Source organism: Convolutriloba macropyga, chromosome 1, assembly GCF_964194025.1.
Source record: "Convolutriloba macropyga chromosome 1, txConMacr16.3, whole genome shotgun sequence".
NCBI lineage: Eukaryota > Metazoa > Xenacoelomorpha > Acoela > Convolutidae > Convolutriloba > Convolutriloba macropyga.
In genome coordinates, this window is record NC_134468.1 from 72,241,751 (window position 1) to 72,259,269 (window position 17,519).

The 17,519-nt window shown below is 34.9% G+C and overlaps 3 protein-coding genes across 3 annotated transcripts in view; 2 read left to right on the forward strand and 1 right to left on the reverse strand.

The window, feature by feature from the left end:
• LOC142342349 (uncharacterized) overlaps nt 1-17,519 on the forward strand; it is a 337,600-nt gene that overhangs the window by 208,138 nt on the left and 111,943 nt on the right. The gene's annotated exons all lie outside the window — the stretch shown is intronic.
• LOC142351206 (uncharacterized) lies at nt 1,471-4,671 on the forward strand. Its single transcript, XM_075403335.1, has 2 exons — nt 1,471-1,946; nt 3,429-4,671. Exons 1-2 carry the CDS (start codon nt 1,848-1,850, stop codon nt 4,518-4,520), a joined length of 1,191 nt encoding a protein of 396 aa, XP_075259450.1. The 5' UTR covers nt 1,471-1,847; the 3' UTR covers nt 4,521-4,671.
• On the reverse strand, nt 8,064-11,454 carry LOC142342311 (sulfotransferase 1C4-like). The gene is made up of 2 exons (XM_075393607.1): nt 10,606-11,454; nt 8,064-8,610 (listed from the first exon to the last, which is right to left on the reverse strand). The coding sequence occupies exons 1-2, from the start codon at nt 11,163-11,165 to the stop codon at nt 8,298-8,300; spliced, it is 873 nt and encodes a 290-aa protein (XP_075249722.1). The 5' UTR covers nt 11,166-11,454; the 3' UTR covers nt 8,064-8,297.

The window sequence follows — 17,519 nt, forward strand, 5'->3', positions numbered from 1 at the left end:
TTGGAAAAAAGGGTTTTGCGGGAAAAATTTAGGTGGCCCACTTTACCACATTTTTATCATTTTAAAGTTTTATCTTTTGTTTTTATCACTGAAAAAAGCCCAAAATTGTATGAGAATCCAATTGAGAGAACATTCTTGTGTTCTAAAAGAAATTGGGATGAGTAAAATACCCACAGAGAATGCATTATTCAAGAAGCTTTTTGAACCTATAACTCTTGAGTGCGCTACATCTACGTTGAATACATTATGCCTTGAATTTTTAAAATCTTTTTATTGGGCTCTTTTTGTTGGGTGTTTAGTCCATTGAAATCAACATTGATTTCACGTATAGTACATTGAAATAACCAGACTCTGTTTTGAAATGACAAAACAAAGAAAAAAATGCACTTTATACCCAACTTTTTCAATTTAAAGTATTATCTCTGGCTTTAATCACTAAAAAGAGCCCAATGTAGCATGAAATTATCATGGATAGCTCAGCCGTCTGTTCTAAAGGAAATTAGGACGAGGAAAAAATCTGAATTTTCTATAAAAATTGCTTCATTTCCTCATACATTCATTCACACGAAAAATCGTGTAATTTTTCATCACACGAGGAAAAATCGTGTGATTTCACACGAGAGATTTTTAGAGTGTATATATGAAATAAAATATCCTAATTCATTTGATTTGGAGAATAACTTTTATAATACGCATTTTATATAGCGTGTTCTGACTGTTGGCTTCACTAGCTTTTGTTAAAGTAACTATTAATTGCTTAGATTTTGACGCCTTATTTCTTCTGTTTTCCGCATATATTTCACGAAATGTAACTGTCTACCATGATAATCGTTTTCTTGCATAACCTTCTTTTCACATTTGTGTTAAAAATAATAACATAAGAGAGAATTTTAAGGTGAGTAATATATGAGTCATGTTACTAAGAGACTTTTTCTTAAACATTAAAAATCTGTCACGATGGAAACGCGAATATTTTCTTCACGCTTAAACAAAGCCATCAAGCCTTGAGCATTGGGTAATCAAATTATAGAAGCTCACGAATAAGGCAGGTTGTTCAGCCTGGTTTAAAGGGGGCAAATTCACATTTTTCAAAACAAAATTAGTACAAGAGAGTTCAATTAGCGCCTGTTGTAGACGGTCGCTTTTTCGCTTTTGTTGATATAAAAGATTTCATACTTTTCAAGCTCAAGATTGCACAATCAATTAGATAGGAGGAAAATTCAAACCACTTCAAATCAAATTGTTGATTTTACTTCAAGGTAGTACCGATAATGTGAAAATTTTGCACATTTGCACATTTTCATTTCTTGAGATTCTACACTTTTTATGTTTAGGCTAAATCGATGCCTGTTCTGCGGTGATTAATTTTTTGTACTAGATTTTGTTATATCTGTTTTTGTTGCTGCTAGATTTTTTAAAATCAGTTTTAGATGCCTCATCATTTTATTGTGGTCGAATGTATTCAATTGTTATCATCAGATAATTCAGAATAACTGACAACATATGTGTGCTATTCAGTAAAGACAGTTTCTGTAAATTTCTAGGCTCTCTGAAAAAATTCTAAACTTTCGTATTTTGTTAGGATTTTGTAACTTCGATTTCAACAAACTGTTTGCCCAATATGGCTAAATCTTGGCAATCAATTTCACGTCAACGCATGCTTGACATTTTTGGAAATTCGGCAACAAATATCTAACGACGCACAAAATTATCAATTGAGGATAAAAATGCGTTGAGCTGTTCCCTGTTAAAAACCGTTACGAAGAGCTAATCGGAATCATTAATCATCTGTTTTATTAAACAAAAATTAGCACTGTTGATTTACTTTCCAGTTTCAACTGTTATTTATGAGTAGTTTTATTGAACAGTATCTGAGACGCCCACTTAAAACGATGCCCTGTGGGCACAAAGTTGGGAAAAGCAACCCAATCTTGTCTCTTCTAACTGTAAGTAGTCTTCCATACCGAAACCCAAGTCAAAATCAGTACTGGACAGGTTGGGAAAACCAATTCGTAATTGAGTTATATTAGCGGCTCAAGAAGGAAAATTTCAGGAGACCCGGTCAAGTTGAAGAACTGGCACTCTCTGACAACCCAGAGATCTTGTATCGATTCCTATTTCTTTTTCTCCTCCAAAATTAAAATTTGACGAAAACATGACAAGCCTAAGTAATCATTCTAGTAAGTCATCATAGACTGATTCATGTCACCTGTTAGGCTTGTCGTGCTTTCATCAAATCTAATTTTGGAGAAAAAAAAGGAAATAGGAATTGATGCAAGATCTCTGGGTTGTCAGAGAGTGCCAGTTCTTCAACTTCACGGGGTCTCCTGAAATTTTGCTCGTTGAGCCGTTAATATAACTCCATTACGAGCCAGCGCACCTACCAATTAAAGTTGACCATTTCGTCCAATTTACCTCTTTAATCCCACAAAACCATTCTTAATACGTGTAGAAAGGGCCTTACTGGTGGGATATGGTGAAAAAGGAACGATTATACTAGATTGGTATATACTATATTATAGATACAGATACTAATAGATTATAGTTAAATTATACTTTAATGAAACATTATATTTGGCATTGGACGTTACAATGCCTTTGTCTCAAAATTCCACGAAATAGCGCAGTAGTAATTAAAGTCTTTTAGTAGGGGGGGGGGGGTTTGGGGCTGACTCGTAATGTCAAAATAGCGATCGTTGAGCGAGAAAGCGAGGCAAAATGATTTACAACAGTTGTGCAGTACTGATTTGCCTTTGGAGTTATTTATGAGCTACGCTACATCACTTACACGCGGAAACACCAACATCTTTTCCATACTCCAGCCAGCATTACGATCCTTAACAACTTTTCCTGGAAATTTTCCTCAGCTGATAATTTACCCAATTATAAATAGTTTTCTACTAGTTGGCAATGTTTCACAATCTGGATAACCGATATTCCTCCCCCGGTTACAAAAAGAATAATATCCAGAAGTTTAACTACCCGGGTGAGAAACCCAAATTCCCGCAGTTTGAAGTGAAGATTTTTTCTAAAATTTACATAAGAATTGAAACGAAAAGCTCTGAATTTTTGAAAAATTAATTTAAATCAAACAATTCCAATATTTACATAAAAAGGGCTTATAATGACCAAGCAATTAAATTTTTGCTCAAATGGGATCATTTTAATAATGCCATGTAGTTATAAATGGCCCTTAACATTTTTTTAATTATAGAAAATTTGTGGCTACATACTGAATGGAAATGTAGGATAAGTAGTCCTAAAAATTCAAAAATGTTCACCATACGTGCACAATTATTTTTATTGTAATATTTTCAGCCGATGAAATTCGTTCAACATTGCACTGATGTTTAGAATAGCAACTATCCAGATTGCACATTGTAACTATAAACCCGCTCAATTTTCAAATTCAAATTCTTTGTTTTCAGAAACCTCTCGTTGACCAAAAGCTACCAGACATCTCTACAATTTCACCCGCTGGATTCCTCCAAGTTCCATCAGCCGGATTTGGAGATGCCAAGTTCTCCCGCAACAAATCCAAAAGCCTCCGAGAAAGCAAATTGCACAAGTCTGCGTCACCAATTGACGGCGCCAATTCTAGCCGGAAACGAATGAGCCTGGATCGATTTTTGACGAGTCAATGCCAGTATTGTGTCGCTGAGTTGATGACCGATCCAAAAGGAAACACGTCATCCATCGTTCCAACGAGTCCAAATTTGCGTGGTGGACCGCAAGGTGGCATCTCTCCTGGTGGTGTTCCTCAAGGTTCAACATCACCAAAGCCTGGTACTTCAGCAGCACGCGAATTCCGTTCTGTACATATTCCAACTCTCCCCCATGAGTCGCACAAATATTGCGATTTATGCGTCACAGAAAGTCTGGAAGCATCAACCCCAAAAACTATGACCAAAAACTCGTCTCAGAATAGTTTCAAAATGAAAAATGTTTCCACTAATGACCAAAAACATTTGTTCAAAAATACATTTGTATATCAATCTAGTAGAGTTAGTGCCGTCACAAGAGACAGACTTACCTCGAAGCCAAGTTTTGAGAACAGTCAGTCGTCTATGGATCGATGCAACGGCAATCGGTGCTCCGACAAACGACGCTCAGCAAGCCACCTACGCTACCCTAAAAGTTCACCCTCAAACAGTTTAGGCGGAGAACAAGCAACCGAAGCCGAGCAATTTTCCAACAATTATCTCTTAAACCCCAATGCCAACGTCAGGCGAACCCGGAGCACGCGTGAACGAAGAAGGTCCCGACATTGCAATCCGAATGATCCGAATGGCGAGAAGAGGATTTCTCCGACTTCACCTCGTGGTGGAAGTTTCCGCGACAGACGAACAAGTACGAGTACTAGGAAGAAACTGAGTCCTCGTTTGACAAGTTTCGAAGACTTCCAAAACTTCAGTTTGCTCATGGCAGGTCACAAAGTGGAAATTCCGGCTTGGAAGAAACACGAAGCGTTTATGAAAACATTTTACAACAGTAGCAGAGATGCAGACGTTTCGTCATAATAAACTTTAATCTCCTATAGGAGCTATAACTCATAAACTCACTTATATTTTCACTGAAGTTAATTTGAATGATTTTCATTTTCTTTTTCTTATTTTGAAAATCATTTTCTGTATAAATTGAGCGGTTACAATCTGAAGTTTTAGTGGGAAACTGTTTTTGATTTACACCCGCTAGTGGAAAATTCTGTAAGATTTGACGCAAAAATCACGAAAGAGAATTACGATTTGACGTGAATTTGTGAAACAAAGAGGATGTAACAAATCCTGAAGATTTGTGAGCTCTGCGTCATTCTTTAGAAGTCGCCTTGAAACACTATTTTATGTTTTAATACAACCCAAACTGAGGTCCTAGACCTAAAGTAGGCATGTTCAGACCGTCCCAGACAAAAAATATCTATGTCCAGACAGTCCAAGACGGAAATACCTATTTCCCGACATTCGTGCGTTCAAAAAATTTCGTACTTTCATCATGCATTCAAAAGACCCTATGTCCAGACCTTCATGCCTTCAAAACACAAATTCATGCGCTCCAAAATTGAAAAATTTGTGCGCTCATGTCCAGAATAACGCATGTTCAAAATGGCCTATGTCCAAACTTTCGTGCGTTCACTTTCCTTTCCAGCGCGTGTACTTGTGAACGCGCGACGTCACTCTGCTCCGTTCATTTTGGACTGGAGATATCGACTTTCGATCTGGCACCTCACCCTGGTAATGCAAAAATTGAGCCCTATTTTGGAAGATTTCGAAAATTTAATTTTCTCATGGTAGGTCACAAATTGGAATGTTTATGAACTTATTTTTACAACAGTAGCTGAGATACGGACTTCGAGTCATAATAAACTTCAGTCTTTTATTAGTGATCACATAATGATTGCAGTGGACTTAAGTTCATTGCTTTTTTAATCATTTTTCCAGCTTTCCAAGGTGTCAAAATGGAATCAGATTGGCTGTGTTCGGTGACATGCCCTTACCTAGTCCTAGGCCAACGGTTATCTTGCAAGATTATACAAAATCATACCACAGTCTTAAAAGACGTGCAAAATAACCGCCTTTCTTTCAAGATTCTTGCAAGAAAGCATTCTATCATGCATAATTATTACAGGACAACAGTTTTTTTAGGATTCTAGTTCAAATATTTAGAGCTACAAAAACAAATAGAGCACTTAGTTTTTGGAGTACTTTAGTGAACCCGGACTGAATGCCAAGTCTTAATCAATACTGAACAACTGCATGCCATGGATCGGGACTGTATAAGGTGTCTGATCATGTCAATTTTTAGATTTAGCACGTCTTGAATCAATTCCTAAAACTTGGCAAGTCTTGGGTCAATTCGTTAGCAGTTTTTTTTGTGTTTTTTCGTGTCGCAACAAAAAACCGCCACAATGACTAGCCTTCAGAACTCTCCAAAGTGAAAAAGAAGCACAAGAAAACGTGAGCACGTACACAAATTTCATTTGACATAGAATAAAAAATATTTTCGACATCACCCAAATATACCAATCATGGCTTCTCCTTTTTGCGCATTGGAAACGTTTTCTCAGTGAACACATGGGATATTATAAGTTGGTTGACGCCCATGTCAAAAATAGGTTCATTAGATTAACAAATTTCGCATAAAAATCTTACCATTTTTAGCTCAAGTTGAAATGCATTAATTAGCATCTTCTCAAAACTCTACTTTGCTAGTAGCATTACATTTACTTGGCAAGTGATTTGGTCAAGAATTGGCTTGAGACTTGCCATGTCTCAGACAGGACTTGACTCAAGATTCGCCAAAATTGACTGTGACTTGATTTAGGCTTGATCAAGTCTTGACAAGTCTTCTCAATACGTAGGAATTGAAATAAGACGTGACCTGTGGTGACTTGCCATTTCAAGACGTGTGTTTCATTGCGGAAGTACTGATGAAGACTTGAAACTCATTCCAGGGAATCGGGAAAACTCAGTGGTGACCAAGTTAAACGAAACCTGATGACCATGACCCAACCCTGTATGATCTTGAATCTCGTGAAAAAACTAGAAATCATGAATGAAAATTTTAATAACCCAGCACTTCCTTAACATCTTGACAAGATCTTGAAAATTTCCAGTAAATATGGTAAAATTGAATGCCAATTGCTAAACTTTGATTTTTGCACCCTCATTAGACTAATAGAAAAATTAAAAGGATGCTTCGCAATGAATTTGGAGATATAGAAATTGAAACAACAAAGGAAAGGGCCGAGCAAAAGTCGGAGATCGATACTAACTATGAACTCAATTTTAGTCCTATGGATTGTTTTAACCATTTCTTAAACACTTGCAAGGACCTTGAATGTTTGAACTTATCATAATGTATTTTTACTTGTACAACAGAAAATTCTTTACACAATAAAAAATTTTCAATTTTTCTATTTTCAGAAATTCAGGACTATAAATTTTCGGTTTTCAGGCAGCACTAAAAAACTTAGAGCTAACAGTCAGCAGCATTTGAATAATTCTAATAGTTCGTATTGAAAAATCTTTTTCATTTTGATTTTTCTAGGAAACTCGGGTTTACCTGAATTTGTTCCAAAATACTAAAGATTTGCTTAGTTCAGCAAAATATAATCATTGCACTGAACCAATTTGGAACATCATATTAGCAAATTTTGCTGAAAAAGAGGCATAAAAGTACTTAAAGTATGACATCGAAGATTTGTTTTCATGATTAAGTGTGACAAGACAAACTGAAAGTCTAAAGTTTAAAAGAAGGAGAGATTGATTTGCTATTGATGCTATTTGAATTGATATTCGAATTTTGAAATTGACGCTCTGCCTTCTAAATCTTTGAAGTCAACAATTATTCTCCTAATTTCTAGTACTTTCCTTCAATATTTTTCTGCTGAATATTTTTCTTCTTTAGTTGGCTTGTTGTTTTATTCAGTTTTTTTATTGAGTATTCCAATTGCAGAAGTTTGAAACAGCCGGGAGTTCCACTAATAAGACTTTTGTTTTCAAAGCTTCCTTTAGATTGCTCCAAACGATACAGAATGAAGATTATATATAGCTTAAATGCCACAAATTAATTGTCTTGATAATTCTTTTTTGAAGTTATTCTGGTACGTTGGTGGCCTTAATAAAAAATTGTAAAATTTTGGGAGAATTGAGATTTTAGAAATTATATAAATGGCATTTTGTGTTGTGAAGTAAGCCCCTTTGTTATTTGTCCACCAATTTTCATCAGTTTTTGTCGCTTTTCACCGTCTTCAGCGCTTGTCCCTCAAATAAATACTGAATCACACAACAGAGACCTCAACTTTAGGATCCTCAAGAAATAATCGCGCAATACTTTTTATAAATATTATCCCGAGTTGTATCATAAAACAACATTACCGATTTAATGGCATTTCGTAATTCAAAAATAACAAAGTAAAATATATAATGCGTAATAGTTCTCATTTTACGTTTTTAGAATACATAGTGCTCCTCGAGATGTGACTGTCGAAAAATGCATCTGTCAAACGAAACTATAAATGTGTGAATTCAGTTTAGTCGTCATTTCTGATTTATAAGCTGTATTCAAATTTTGGAACTCAGTTAATAACTGGCGGCTGCGATGCTCTTTAAATATACCCTTAACTGTTTTTTCACCCATTTAACAATGATAACTATTCTTTTTTTGGTTTTCGGCCTAACTCCCTTTTGGCAAAATCGACTATCACATCTCTATATATACCAATTTGCTTTTGCAAAATTTGTTCGAAATCTGTTTGATGGTGTACAAAAAGTGCAAAATTAAGACACTATAGAAGTCACTCAAATAAATTTGTGAACAATTTCGTCCTCTCCAAATGTCTTTCTAGTCTTGGCATCGTATTTTTCAGCCATTTCCTTTGAGAACTTGCTTGTCCAGCCGTTCATTTGACCTTTATTGATCATGTCCTTCTCTATACCGTCTTTTTCGTACCTAGTCTTCATTGAGTCAACCGACGTTGCAGCTTTCAGAGCTGCGCAGGCCTCTGATGTCATTGGTTCGAGACTGAGGAAGGCACTTATTTTTGACAAGGTTTCTTCAAAATTTTGGTGTAGGTCTTCGTAGTGGATCATGAGGTTGTTGTCAGGATACTCTCTGAAATCAGAAACTAAAACTTTGAGCAAAATTGTTTTCCACGTTTTAATCATAACTTTTTGAGAACTAAGATTAATTATCAAAATTATATATTTGCATTGATGTTTTATTGTTGGTTTGCATAGCATGAAACGAGCCAGGAGTAGCCCAAACGATTTGTAAACACTAGCTATGTAAAGAAATTTCGGTAATGCGTTTATCGGCTATCTAATGCCCGGTAAGCGTATTACATAGTCGATTTCTACCGAATTTAGGTAAACCAAAACACCTCAATCAGGTCTAACAAGGGTAATGATATATATAGTTTCTCGACTTGAGGATGCATTAAGTCTTTCTGTTTTGATAACTGAGCGAGGAAAAACCGGAAGTTCAACGAGTGAATAAAGCTTGAAAAAGTTGTTGTTGTGAACAGCCGAGAAAAGAGAGGATTTTTGGGACGACAAGTATTGGGCGATAACTCGATATAGGCAAAGCCAATTTTGCTGGTGACCGGACAATAGATCGAAAGGACAACAGATCGAAAACAGAAAAGTTGGGACAATAGATCAAAAATCAATCTCTAATCTCTGTTGGTTGAAATTGAGCATTATCTGCGAGCTGCAATATAATTACCACATTATGGCCATGCCTTGCGAGCCATGGCAATGCCTTAGCGGCCCGTGGGACTTGATATGAATCTATCACAACCGAACAAAATATCACAACAGAACTTGTTATATGCTGTATAATAAATGAGCACTCAAATCTGATTGGCTCAAACGCAACTTGATCAATTTAATTTTCAATCTATTGTCCCAATTTTTGCTTTCGATCTGTTGTCTTTCAATCTATTGTCCTAGCACATCTATTGTCCCAGCCCATTAGGCTACATTGTCAGCTAACATTGTGTAGAAATTAGTGAAAGCCAAATAGGCCGTATAGATGGTACTTCAAAATCCACTCGATACCTTAAGGTACTTTGTCTTAAGGTACGTGATAACAGCTTCCAAATCAGAGTAAAAACTTTTATAAATATATTGAGCATTTGCGGCATCTCAATTTATATCCGTCACCAAACTATGTCAACCTCTTTCTCAAAGTTTTCCCCAAACCTCCACCTATTTAGAAAAAAAATTGTTTTCATGTTCACTACTTTTTCCTCAGTAACGTTTGCCAAAATCTAATCATTCTCTCAGATATTTCCTTGTTGTAGAAATGGTGTAATAATTTGAGAAATAAATATTACCAGCACTTTATTGACTCATTTTAGCGTAAAGACAATTGTTAGTGATACTAATGACTCATAGCGTTAAGTGGCTACTCAGTTTCTGTAATTGTGCTTTTAAGCTGTTCTTTCTAGTTTTGAATGATTCTGTTGTTTTAAAAGCCATGGTAGTTTCATGATAGTTATACCCAGGTTGATTCCATTTTGAAGCGTTTTACTAATTAAATGGAGTCTTACGCTAATTTAGATCTTTTTAAAGTATATTGCGGATTTTCATACCATTTTAGCTCACTGTATTGTGTTATTGACTTTATTGGTAACTGAATTTCTGCCCAATGCTCGTAGACATTTTCTATTACAACTTGAAGAGAGTTTTTTTGCGTTATAAAGCAGTTTTTTAAATGAAATTTGACAAAAAAATAAAGAAATTGAGTTCAGTTTTTTTAATCAATTGCATAGCTTCTCTATTTTAAAAACTAAGAAATGGTTCTGATTTTATTATGGCTTGCGTAGTTTTGTCAGAGCTATTTTATAATCTCGATTATTTATGAAATCCTATTTTGTGTTTCTGTGTCTACTTTTTACTCTAAAATTGTAACTGATTTTGCCTTAATCCTATATTTAAATTACTTTTTGGCTAATTTTTCTTTTGTTAGTTCACTTAAGATTGTTAATTTCTCTGCTTTGAAGCGTGATGCCAGTAGATACTTGTTATTTGAAAGGCTGGTGTTTTTGTTGGTGGAGACTACTTCGAGTCGTTTCCGGAATTCTTCTGGCATTCAGTTACATACCGGCATTTGTCCACCCATCCCTTAGTCCACTTCCACCAGCTGCCGTAGAACACTTTCTCATCCAGAAATATCTCGAGAAACTCATTCTGGTTGTCAGTCTTTTTGAACCCAACCAAAGTGGGTTCAGTTTGGTAGAACTTGAAGTAGCTCAATGCTGTATCTTTAGGGTTCCGAACCACGACTATGTTTTTCCTTTTGTGCGTGAATATTTCACGTGGCGCTAGGTGACTGGGCAGATGATTCTTCATCAACCGCGGCGATCGCGTCATCTGATAAGCTATTTCGTAACCACGACCTTGATCTGAGAAATTTATTTCCATATAAGGAAATATGTATCGCATACCAACTTGACCAGTGTTTTTCAGCTCTTCAAGGCCAAAAATCATCCCTACAAGGATATTCTGAGTCCAAGTAGTTCCAGTTCTGGGATAAGTTGACAAGTGAATGTCGTCCTCGCGACCTTGGAAATTCTTAGTTGCTAGAATTGATTCTTCTGTATAAGCTCCCTCGAAAAAAACGTCTTCAAAAATAAAAGAGTTCTGTACTAATGGTGCTGACATTATTGATATTTATACAGGAGTACTCTTAGATTAGTTGAGTGCAAAAATAAACTAAGTTTAAGTTAAATAACTGTAGCTTTTATTATACAAGTTATTAACAAAATACGAGATTCAAGCGAAAGCTATGAGTGAGCAAAGATATGATTAATCATTCACGATAAAGAGCTGCAAAAGTAAATTTATCAAAACGAGTTTTGTTGGCTACACAAATAAGTCACCATCAATCTTGACTCTCAAAACTATTGTCAGCTTCGTACCCCGATTACTCCTAGAATTGCACTATCATAAAAATATAAGTTAGACCAGCTGCATAATTTTGTTCATTTAGAACACTTTCTGAGCAAAATTAAGTTTGATTATATTAGAATGTCAAATAAATCAGAGCGAACATCTTCAAAGACACTTACAGATTTCCCTGAAATTGATTTCGAATTTCAATAAATATCCGCTTAGCAAACAATCCACTTCTTTGTTAGCTATTGATTTTGTGATTCGCTTCATTGAATTTTGTTTTAATAATAATAATAATAAATTGTTTCCATCAGTCAATAAGTAGTTTTTCACAATTACTTGTACAAATACAATCACATATTTGACTGTGGGAGAGCACTATTGGGCCGATGGCCCGTTCTCAAGTGTCTCGTTCAGTTTATCTGGATGAAAGTGATTCAAAATGAAGAAAGAAAAAAAAAGAGGAAGCACTATTTCTCAAGGTAGCATTAAACCTACTGAAAACACTATTCTGGTTATGGAACGCCTTTGAGTTGTGATATTAAAACTCATACAACAGTCTGACTATGTCCTCATTACCCAAAATATAATTATCTAGATATTGATGACAGAAATTTTTTGTTTCGGCAGTAGACATGTTTTCAATCTTTTCTATTATTTCATCATCGTAACCTAGAAGCATTCTTAAGACTCGCCTTATCCTAACTATTATTGAAAAACTGTGAAATAGATTTTTACCTTGCGTTATTTTGTTTTTAATCAACCGCTTGCTTTTTTAAGGCAATTTTGCATTGAGAAACCCTTTGAAATTGGTGAAATATTACATTGTCCCCTTATGTTTTTTAGTGTCTGCTTAAGTACCTCATTGGGATGTAACTCCGAGGCTAAATAGATCCTATGTTTTACTCTTTCTTCGTAAATGCTTTCAAACTTTTTTCGATGAAAAATTAGCCGCACGATACGTTTGATAACTTTGTCTATTTCCCTAATAGTTGTGATTGTTGTTGACCCGTATATCAGGACTCCGTATTGTACTATTGGCTGTATGTATGTTTTAAACGCTTTTATCATCTGTGATTCTCTCAAAACATTTCTTAGTTTATAAAAGATAGAACAAATCGACAAAAGTTTTGTGACCACATGCTTTGAGTGCTTTGTGAAACGTAGATCGTTATCTATCGTGATGCCCAGGTATTTGAAACTTTGTTTTTCTTCAATTTCAGTGTTTTTTATGAATGTTCTTGACACATAATTTTTTTGATTTTTCTTTACAAAAAGCATGCTTTTTTTTCCTTGTTCAGTGTTAGATTATTTTTTATGAGCCAATCATTGACGTTATCTAGTGCTCTGTCGTGATCATCGTCAATTTTCGATGCAGAACTTCTGCTCTTCACAACAGTGTCATCGGCGTATAAAATAACATTTGATTTTTTCTGGGACAAACTTAAGTCATTCATGTAGATAATAAACAACAGTGGGCCAAGAATTGATCCCTGTGGCACGCCTAGTTCTATAAGATTCAGTTTGGAATTTTTATCTCCAATTAAAGTATATTGCGTTCGTTTGGACAAATATGATTTTAAAATGTTGTATATTGGACCACGCAGACCATATCTATAACACATTTGCAGTAAAATCTTGTGATCGACAGTATCAAAAGCTTTCTTTAAGTCTAGAAAGGTGCATTTGGTTTTTTCACTGTTGTTGTGGAGATTTGATCTTATTTCCTCTATTAAGGTTGCTATGGCATCAACTGTGCTCTTCCCGTGCCTGAAGCCAAATTGTGAATCTGAGAGTATTTCGAAAACGTTTAGGTAGTTTTGAATTCGATCAAATATAATCCGCTCAAAGACTTTCCCTATAATTGGTAGCAACGAGATGGGCCTGAAATTTGATGGGTCATCTTTATTTCCATTTTTGAAGAAAGGTATAACTTTTGCTATTTTCAAACTCTCTGGCTTTTGTCCAAGTTCGTTGCATCTGTTAAACAAGAGTTGAAAAGGAGCTGTTAAACAGTCAGAAACTTTTTTAATGAAAAAATAGTTCAAGTTATAGCAATCAAGACTAAATTTGTTTTTACAGTTGTTGATAGCGTACATTACGTCATTTGCAGATATCCATTTTAGAAACATACTTTGACTCTGGTTTTCTATCGTAACGGCACTTCTTGTTAAAAATTCTGCATTCAATTTTTTCCCAATGTTTGCGAAGAACTCGTTAAACTCATCTACTTTATTATGCGAGCAGACAAATTTAGAGGACTCTGAATTGCCAGCTAAAGATCTGTAAAGCTCGAAAAAAGATTTTTTGTTTTGTACCGAATCGGTTTTAAGTAGATTTTGACAAAAAGTTTGTTTTTTATATCTGATGAGAGATTTAAGGTTTTTACAAGTTTTTTGAAAATTTCCGTGAATTTGTGGACTTCCAGTTGAATCTGCCAGTTTCTTAAGACTACGTTATTTCGTCGCTAAGTTTTTAACCTCATTATCAATCCAATTTGTGTTCTTTTTTTGTGTACGATATTTTTCAGGAAGGTGACTGTTTAATGCTTCTGTGAGCAATTCGTGAAGTTTTTTGAAGGCTTTGTCAATTGGTAAGAGTTCTAAACTACTTCTGTGGACCTCAAATTGATACCTGAGATCCTTTTCGAGTCTTTCTTTTGTAATTGGATTATCTAGGTTATGCCAATTGCGGCTTTTTAGAGCTTTAAAATACTTTTCTGGACTGCCATCGAGGTCAAAGGAACCTTCTACCGTGTGACGGTCTGTTATGCTGGTTGATTTAACTTTTGTTTCTATGAAAAAGTTAGAAAATATTGCGTCAATGAGCGTACCTCAGCCATTTGATACCCTCGTTGGGTCGTTATTGCTTGATATACTGAGACCGTTTCCGGCTAAAAAGCTTTTTAAGCTTTCGGCTTTTTTGCTGTTTACTAAAAAATTAACATTAAAATCCCCACAAAGTACGTGTTTTGTTTCTGGGTCAACCATTAGGCTGTCGAGATATCTTTCAACCGTCACGAAATTGGCTTCATTAGTGCAATTTGGTGGCATGTAAATACATGAGAAACAGATTTCTTCTTTTATGGTTTTGATGGCGACTGTTAGTAGTTGAACGGAATTCGTTTCTAATTTTTTAACTATCTGACAATTTATGTTATTTTTCAAGAAGAATGCAACACCTCCACCTCTTTTTTTACGATTGCTGGATATAATTACGTCAATTGCAGATATCCATTTTAGAAACATACTTTGACTCTGGTTTTCTATCGTAACGGCACTTCTTGTTAAAAATTCTGCATTCAATTTTTTCCCAATGTTTGCTAAGAACTCGTTAAACTCATCTACTTTATTTTGCGAGCAGACAACTTTAGAGGACTGCATTGCCGGCTGAATTGCCGGCTAAAGATCTGTAAAGCTCGAAAAAAGATTTTTTGTTTTTTACCGAATCGGTTTTAAGTAGATTTTGATAAAAAGTTTGTTTTTTAGATCTGATGAGAGATTTAAGGTTTTTACAAGTTTTTTGAAAATTTTCGTGAATTTGTGGACTTCCAGTTGTATCTGCCAGTTTCTTAAGACTTCGTTTTTTCGTCGCTAAGTTTTTAACCTCATTATCAATCCAATTTTTGTTCTTTTTTTGTGTACGATTTTTTTCAGGAAGGTGACTGTTTAATGCTTCTGTGAGCAATTCGTGAAGTTTTTTGAAGGCTTTGTCAATTGGTGAGAGTTCTAAACTACTTCTGTGGACCTCAAATTGATACCTGAGATCCTTTTCGAGTCTTTCTTTTGTAATTGGATTATCTAGGTTATGCCAATTGCGGCTTTTTAGAGCTTTAAAATACTTTTCTGGACTGCCATCGAGGTCAAAGGAACCTTCTACCGTGTGATGGTCTGTTATGCTGGTTGATTTAACTTTTGTTTCTATGAAAAAGTTAGAAAATATTGCGTCAATGAGCGTACCTCTGCCATTTGATACCCTCGTTGGGTCGTTATTGCTTGATATACTGAGACCGTTTCCGGCTAAAAAGCTTTTTAAGCTTTCGGCTTTTTTGCTGTTTACTAAAAAATTAACATTAAAATCCCCACAAAGTACGTGTTTTGTTTCTGGGTCAACCATTAGGCTGTCGAGATATCTTTCAACCGTCACGAAATTGGCTTCATTAGTGCAATTTGGTGGCATGTAAATACATGAGAACCAGATTTCTTCTTTTATGGTTTTGATGGCGACTGTTAGTAGTTGAACGGAATTCGTTTCTAATTTTTTAACTATCTGACAATTTATGTTATTTTTCAAGAAGAATGCAACACCTCCACCTCTTTTTTTACGATTGCTGGATATAATTACGTCAATTGCAGATATCCATTTTAGAAACATACTTTGACTCTGGTTTTCTATCGTAACGGCACTTCTTGTTAAAAATTCTGCATTCAATTTTTTCCCAATGTTTGCGAAGAACTCGTTAAACTCATCTACTTTATTTTGCGAGCAGACAACTTTAGAGGACTGCATTGCCGGCTGAATTGCCGGCTAAAGATCTGTAAAGCTCGAAAAAAGATTTTTTGTTTTTTACCGAATCGGTTTTAAGTAGATTTTGATAAAAAGTTTGTTTTTAGATCTGATGAGAGATTTAAGGTTTTTACAAGTTTTTTGAAAATTTTCGTGAATTTGTGGACTTCCAGTTGTATCTGCCAGTTTCTTAAGACTTCGTTTTTTCGTCGCTAAGTTTTTAACCTCATTATCAATCCAATTTTTGTTCTTTTTTTGTGTACGATATTTTTCAGGAAGGTGACTGTTTAATGCTTCTGTGAGCAATTCGTGAAGTTTTTTGAAGGCTTTGTCAATTGGTAAGAGTTCTAAACTACTTCTGTGGACCTCAAATTGATACCTGAGATCCTTTTCGAGTCTTTTTTTTGTAATTGGATTATCTATGTCGCCATCTATGTCTACTAACTTTTTAGATATAACAAGACATCAAAGACTTCATGCAGAAGACAAACTACGATACATAGCAAAAATCTGCCAAGATTTTGCAAATCAACATGGTGTTTGGACGAGCTATTATAAGGTACGCAATCAGAAGGAAAAATTTGAAAATCAAAAAATTCTAAGACTGATTTTGTTGATAGTACTGTTTGAGGGCAGAGTTCAAGTTTGAGCTGTTTTTCTTAGCCATGTTTTCACACGAGAGGCATCAGGCAAATGCTCAAAAAATCAAAATAATATGGTAACATTAACCAATGACAAAAGATTACAGTCAAGAAATCATCCATTTCTAATTTTTGATATATCAGATGAATATATAAATGTCATATATAAACTAAATTGTTTTCAAATTGGCTATTAACAAAAGTTAATTTTTTTTAACAAAAAGAACTTGAAAAAATGCATTTTTTAAAAAAAAAATAATAAAGTTCGTAATGTCAAAAGTTTGCAAACCGTTCCATTGCTTCCAGGAAATATGCAGTAAACTGTTCCTAAAGCCTAGAGGAGGTTTTATGTCCTCTAAGGCTGGAAAACTAAAAAAAAACGACAAATTTTCTGCAAAAAACTTGAAATCAATTCCTAAAATTAGTATCATTTTTCGTGTTTATGTTTGCAGTACCTATACATATACCTCAAAAAATGGTCATGAAAACTCATTATTTCTTGCAAAAGACCTCTATAAACTTTGGCAATTGCCAATTTAAGACTAATCAAACAAAAAGACTCTAAAAAAGTGAAAAACGTGAAAATTGAACCTTTTTGGGCTCAAAGTCTCCTAAAAATGACCATTCAACCTTAAATTGAGGCCTTCTCAGCAGCAGCACCACTCTGAGTTCTTGAACCAAAAAAAACTGCGCCCCAGTGGAACCCATGAAATTCTTGGATTGTAGTAAATGCTTTTCAATACCGGAAGAACTTTGAAAACATAAAAAAGTGAAATATAGGTGTTGTTTTTCAGTTCTTATGTTTGCTCTTGTTCTTGATTTTTTCAATTGGTGTAGCGAGCCAGAAGAAGCAATATTTATTTGTTCAAATGGACTTTAAAAATTTCTGCTGTTACAAGCGTATTTAACAATGATAAATTTGCATTTTTGAGCTTTATCCCAACAACAATACTTTGCAGCAAAATAGCAAGACGTG

Bases quoted from the DNA above. Each gene is read 5' to 3' on its own strand.
- LOC142351206 (XM_075403335.1), top strand. From the start codon at position 1,848: ATGAGTAGTTTTATTGAACAGTATCTGAGACGCCCACTTAAAACGATG. The intron at 1,947-3,428 runs GTAAGTAGTCTT...CTTTGTTTTCAG, and splicing joins CAATCTTGTCTCTTCTAACT to AAACCTCTCGTTGACCAAAA.
- LOC142342311 (XM_075393607.1), bottom strand. From the start codon at position 11,165: ATGTCAGCACCATTAGTACAGAACTCTTTTATTTTTGAAGACGTTTTT. The intron at 8,611-10,605 runs GTATGTAACTGA...TTCTGATTTCAG, and splicing joins GGATGGGTGGACAAATGCCG to AGAGTATCCTGACAACAACC.